A 6449-nucleotide genomic window follows, 5' to 3' on the forward strand; every position below is an offset into this window, starting at 1 on the left:
TCTTTCTCTATCTTTAGCCATCTTCAGAAACAAAAAGGAGTAAACCCTCCCTCTAAATACTCTGTCTCCATTTTTTTTTTGAAAAATCAAACACCAAAAAAAAGTATAATGGCCAAAACATTTGACTACCTGCTCGATGTCAACCCAAGAAAACTGGCATGGAATTTCAACGTATATGTGGTGAGGATTTGGGAGGTTCCAAACAAGTACAATGAAAAGGAAATTTGATCAATAGAGATGATCATTCAAGACAGTAAGGTAACTAATCTTTTTATATATAGCAGTAAGATACTTATTTCTCCCTTCTCCGCTAATTTCAGGGTGATAGGATTCATGCATCCATACCCAAGAGTGTTGTTGCTAGGTGGAGGGGCAATATTTTTGAGTTTCAGATGTACGTTATGCGTAACTTCATAGTTGTGGGAAACAAAACTAAGCCAAGGACTACCAATAGCAACTGGATACTAATGTTTTCCCAACGGATAACAGTCACACATGTAAACAACCCAAGCTACCCTCTTGAAGCATTCCGTTTCAGGTCTATTTTGGATTTGTTAAATGCTGAAAGATTGGACAACACATATCTGTTTGGTGAGTATTACTTACACTGTTTCAAAAGTTGTTGTGTGAACTTTGTTCGAAATCTATTTTTTAAGATTGATAGTCATAACTTATTGATGGTTCTTGCTCTTTAGACATGATTGCTGAAGTAGTTGGAAAGGAAGATCCAAGGGATTTGGTTACCAGTACAGGCAAGGAAACCAAACGTATGGCTGTTGTGTTAGAAGACTTAGAGCCCGTTTGGGAACGCACAAAAGTTACTTTTTTTGACTTTTGAATTATGAAAAGTTACGATAAGCGTGTTTGGCACTATTTTTAAGAGGAGCTTTTAACTTCCCGAAAAGTTAATTTATAGCTTTTGGAAGAAGTAAAAATAGATGACTTTCTCCTTTTTGATAAGTCATTTTATCACTTTCGTGAAAAAAAATTGATTTCAAAACAAAAAAATTTACTTTCGTTCTTGATTCTGTGGAAAAATGTTTCCTGTTTCTGCTGGAAATACTGGCCCTCCACCACCATTTTCACGCAATGTTCCATCTTCTAGAAGCATTGGCCTTCCACCATCATCCTCACGCAATGTTCCATCTACTGGAAGTGTTGGCCTTCCACCACCATTTTCACATAATGATTTATCTGCTGGAAGTATTGACCCTTCACCACCATCTTCTGTTCCATCTGAACCAGCATATATTCCTTTCAGGTATTTTTTTTATCATTTTATCATTCTATTTTTATTATTAAATTTGTATTGAATATTTTGTATGCAATGAAATCTCAATTTTAATTTTATTTTTTTTATATGTGATTTTATTTTTATACAACTTGCTATTATTTTTATAATTAGTTTTATAATTTTCTTTTTTTTTATGTTCTTCCCCAACAAATTCATGAAAGTGGCAAGTCCGGAAGAAAATTTAAAGCTGATTGGAATGAACGAAATACTATTATATTCATGAAAATATGTAAAGAAGAGATGGTGGCTGAAAATAGACCTGGAACACATTTTAACAAAGTTGGTTGGGCAAATTTAAAAACAAAATTCTTGAAAGAGACTGGTTTAAATTATGATTCTAAACAATTTAAAAATAAGTGGGAGGCTATGAAAAGAGAATGGGGACTATGGGCTAAACTAAAAGGAAAAGAGACCGGTCTTGGTTGGGATCCTATTAAGAAGACCATACAAGCAAGTGATGATTGGTGGGATGCTAAGATTCAGGTATGTTGCATTTTTTAAAACTATTTCAGAAATATCAATTTTATCGAGAGATTTTTAATTGTCATTTTATCGTCTCATAGGAAAATCCTGATGTGGCAAAATTTAGAGAAGAAGGTCCAAAACATCTTGATGAAATAGAGTTCCTTTTTGAAGATGTTGTAGCTACTGGTGTAGGTGCATGGGCACCTTCTGAAGATATAAATGATAGTTATAACGATAGATATAATGACGAAGATAATGGTAATGAGGAAGAAGGTTTAGAAGATGAGTTAAATGATGAATCAACGCCTCCTAGTGCAATGAGACAAAAGAGAAGAAAGGTTGGAAAAGGGTCTGGAGCCTCTCAACTTTCAACTCAACTAGAACGTATAATTAATGTGTTTGAAGAAGAAAAGGCCAACGAAATAGCTCATAAAAATAACGTACCAAGTATATCTACTTGTTTAGCTGTTCTCAAACAATTACCTGGGCTAGAAGTGGGGAGTGATATATTCTTTATAGCTACAAGACTAATGGCAAAAAAGTCGAATAGAGAGATTTTTATGGGACTAGAAGATTCTGCCTTACAACTTGGTTGGTTGAAGACTCATAGTTTAGCGGATGTGTCTGGTTCTTAAAGTTTTTTTTGCTAGAATGTCTCTTTTTAATATATTTATGTGTTGTTCAAAAAATATTTTCTATGATTATATTTTTTTATTATTTTCTATGGTTGTTTGCTATTTTATATTTAATATGTGAACTAGTGTTTATTTGATATTAGTTTAAAATATTTGTATAACAGGATATCTAACAGCTCAACTGAAAGTTTGATGTCAAATACAAATGCGTCAGACGAAGAATTTGAAAACAAACAAAAGGTCGCAGCCAAATGTAAAAAGAAGACAATGACTTTAATAACAATCGCAACTTGTGTTGATTATTTTCTAAAGTACATTGTGAAAAATCCACGAAGAACTTCAAGGTTGACAGGAAGTAGTTGGGTAAATGAACTTTTAAATGGGCATCCTATTCATTGCTACCAGCAATTTAGGATGAAAAAGCTTGTGTTCCTTCATCTCTATGATGTTTTACAAAGTACTTACAATCTGAAGACAACAAAAAGAATTGGAATTCATGAACAAGTAGGTATATTTTTATATATCATTGGACAGCCAGGTTCAATACGTAATGCAGAAGAGAGATTCCAACATTCAGGAAAAACTATTTCTAGACAGTTTCATTGTGTATTGGATGCTGTTTGCAAGCTTGCTCAACATATTATTCAACCAACTGATCCACAATTCACAGATACTCCAGTGGAAATTAAAAATGATGAAAGATATTATCCATATTTTAAAAATTGCATCGGTGCAATAGATGGAACTCATATACCTGTTGTTGTTTCTGCCGACAAGAAAATTCCATACATTGGTAGAAAGGGGATTACAACTACAAATGTGATGGCAGTATGTGATTTTAACATGTGTTTCACATTTGTATGGGCAGGTTGGGAGGGATCTGCACACGATACTAAAATTTTCAATCAAGCTGTGTGTAGACAAAGTCTTCATTTCCCTCTTCCTCCTAAAGGTTAGCATATTTGAGACTGATATTATTTATATTAGATTAAACTCTTTATTTTTATTAACTGATTTTGTGGTGCACTAAATTTTTGCTAGATAAGTACTACTTGGTAGATTCTGGCTATCCATATTTTATGGGGTTCTTAGGTCCTTATAAAGGTCACAGATACCATCTTCCACATTTTAGATTGGGTCCCAGAGCAAGAGGAAGAAATGAAGTATTCAACTATTATCATTCTAGCCTTAGATGTACAATTGAACGCTCATTTGGATGTTGTAAAGCAAGATGGAAAATCTTAGGTGCCATGCCATCGTTTTCCTTAGACACACAAGTTCGAATTATTGGTGCTTGCATGGCTTTACACAATTTTATTCGACGGAATGACACAAGCGATGAACAATTTGAAGAATTCTATGAAAATTTTGATCTTATGGGTGAAGGTGAAGGTGAAGTAGAAGAACCAGTTTCTAATGATATTACGTGGGAAGAACCGAATGCTGAAAGTGCTAGAAAAATGGAACTAATTAGAGAACAAATAAAGAATCAATTGCCTGATCGATTGTAATTTTAGTGATTTGATTATGTAAAATTAACCTTCAATAATGGAAAGTATTTGTTATTATCGTTATTTTAATATCCATTCTCTTATGTTAAAAAAATTGTATTTTTTGAGTTATTTATCCAAACGCTACAACTTTAAAATAAGTACTTCTATAGTTAAAAATCCAAACACAAAATAACTTATTTATAAGCTACTATTAATAAAAGTCCTTATACTTTAAGCTCCTTTTCCAAAAGAACTTATTTAAGTTATTTACCCAAACTGGGCCTTAGAGTATGTGCTATTTTTAAAAATTGACTTTTTTTTGTACACATATTTTCAGACTATAAAATACCATAATGCATCCTTATGTTTTCAATAGGAACAATAGGATTGGGTGTACTTTGTTTGGGGAGATGGTGGATCAAATCCGACCACACCTTGAAGAAGAAAATGTGGAACCCCTTATTATTGTGCTGCAATATTTCAAAACATCCCGGTGGAACGCCAAAACCACTGTTTAGAGCCACTTTTACATCTCCAAGATCCACATTGTGAGGGATTTAAAAGAGGTGGTTAGTTTTAGGAACAGGTTTGTTTTTTTAAACTTTAAGCAGTTTATATCCAACACATTTAAAGAGGGTCTAAAGTTTGAGAAGTTCAATATTTCATTGAATTGTGTAGGCTCCTGAGTGGTGCACCACTAAACTCAATTAGGATTAGTCAACTTTCATCTCAGGGAGCTTGGTCTGCGGCTGATGAACTGAAGCAGGGGTCGGTTGCAGTTAAGACCATCGAGGAGGCCCTAAATGTTGCAGAGGTAAACTAATGGAAGAATTTACTAATTAATTTTTTTATAGGAATATATTTTAATGTTAGAAATTGATTGAAGTGTCTAATTGAGTTCTAAATAGGTAGCTGCATGTTGGATTGCTGCAACCATTATTTCTATCAATGCTGGAAAGAATGATTGGTTCTACAAAGCATGTAGAAAGTGCCCAAAAAAAGTTGAAACTTCAACTATTGAAAGATATTAAGTGGAGAGCACCATAATATGAAGACTATATTTCATCTTGAATTTTATTGTTAGCTGTATAAAAACAAATGGAGGGTATAACTTATGAATACGGGTTGAATGACAGGTACAAGGTTGAGGTGATTGTCTATGATGGTACTGGCAATATGACTTTGCTCCTTTGGGATAGGGAAGCAATTCAACTTTGCGGAAAGAGGGCAGATCAAATAAAGGAAGAGGAAGTAAGTGCATAATCATTACCTCATAACTTCAAAATGTTGATGTATCCATGTAAAATAATTCTTTTTTGTGAATTTGATCACAGCCTATTGGTGAGGTGGAATACCCCCCACCCTTGATAACATGCTAGATAGAAAGTTTCTCTTTAAGATTAATATAAAGTCAACTAACATCGAGCAATATGACCAAGTTTATACTGTTAGCAAAGTTTGTGATGATGAGGACATCATAGAAAAGAACCTCCCAATAAAATCAAATACTAATTCATCTGTTAACCTCACTGTGAGTTAATAAAGTATTGTCAATGTCTGTTATACATTGTGTTTTTTAAAGATCAATTGTTCACTAATTATATAATTAGAATTCTCATTCCCATATCTGTAGGAAATCGGATGCAATGATTCCGTCAAGATCGCAGAAAATGTGGCCGATATTAAGACTGATAGCGATAATCTGTGTATTCCGGTATGGAGATAGTTTTATTTGTAGTTTTTCTTCAGTCATAAATGCATTTAAGATTTAAGATATGTGTTATTTTATACCATAGCAGTGGGTTTATATGTAGGTTACGTCTTTAGTTTTTGTATAAATCAGAACCAAAAGAAACAAACTACTGAGCAGTATCATCATAGACAAAGTATATCAATTTAAACCCGGTTTGTTGGTTGTGAAAATATTCATCTTTCTTAATTTATGCAATTTTTAAAGAGTGAAGAAAAATAAGTATATTTTTCTATGCATATTTCCTAAAGAAATACTAAGAAAGATTAAAAATACTTAATATATGTTTCACTGTAAAGTTGATACTAAATACTATTTGATATCCATTACTTTTTGTGAAGGATGTTGTGGAAGAGGCTGTTTCAAGCCTCAAGTGCAAGACCCTCGCTAAAAGAGCTCTCAATTGTGTAAAGTCAAGTACAACAACTATTAATGAAAATGAAGAAGGGCAGCTCTCAACCAATAAGTTCAGCCATAAGGGGGGCAAGAAGCAAAAGAGCCAGCTAATAGATGTGGCCAACTGAGTGGTTTATGCTATTAGTGATTTTCAACCATATGCATCTATCTTATTTAGTAGCAATTTCATATTTTTTTTATAAAAAAATGTTGTTTTGTAGGTATTAGTTATCTTAATTTATAGAGTAGAAAAACTTATTAAGATAGGACATTTTGGAAGTGCTCAGTCACTAGAAATAGATGAGAGTCATTTTGTTAACTTTTTTGGATGTTGCTAAGCCAACTTCATATTAGATCCTTATTGTTAGCTAAGATTTCTTGAATTACTCATCTTAGATACTCCTAAATTTTAGTTT

At 33.0% G+C, this 6449-nt stretch overlaps 3 protein-coding genes across 3 annotated transcripts; all 3 read left to right on the plus strand.

The window, feature by feature from the left end:
* The first annotated feature begins 108 nt into the window (after window positions 1-108).
* On the plus strand, window positions 109-838 carry LOC148566102 (uncharacterized). The gene is made up of 3 exons (XM_088487377.1): window positions 109-195; window positions 321-591; window positions 696-838. The coding sequence occupies exons 1-3, from the start codon at window positions 109-111 to the stop codon at window positions 836-838; spliced, it is 501 nt and encodes a 166-aa protein (XP_088343503.1).
* Window positions 839-1037: 199 nt separating this feature from the next.
* On the plus strand, window positions 1038-2394 carry LOC148566103 (L10-interacting MYB domain-containing protein-like). The gene is made up of 3 exons (XM_088487378.1): window positions 1038-1261; window positions 1669-1777; window positions 1858-2394. Exons 1-3 carry the CDS (start codon window positions 1038-1040, stop codon window positions 2392-2394), a joined length of 870 nt encoding a protein of 289 aa, XP_088343504.1.
* Window positions 2395-4240: 1846 nt separating this feature from the next.
* On the plus strand, window positions 4241-6161 carry LOC110263037 (uncharacterized). The gene is made up of 7 exons (XM_088487379.1): window positions 4241-4380; window positions 4566-4701; window positions 4796-4854; window positions 5024-5142; window positions 5234-5418; window positions 5521-5601; window positions 5979-6161. Exons 1-7 carry the CDS (start codon window positions 4241-4243, stop codon window positions 6159-6161), a joined length of 903 nt encoding a protein of 300 aa, XP_088343505.1.
* The last annotated feature ends 288 nt before the right edge of the window (window positions 6162-6449 follow it).

The sequence above is a fragment of the Arachis ipaensis genome, chromosome B5, assembly GCF_059453495.1.
Source record: "Arachis ipaensis isolate K30076 ecotype BB chromosome B5, ASM5945349v1, whole genome shotgun sequence".
NCBI lineage: Eukaryota > Viridiplantae > Streptophyta > Magnoliopsida > Fabales > Fabaceae > Arachis > Arachis ipaensis.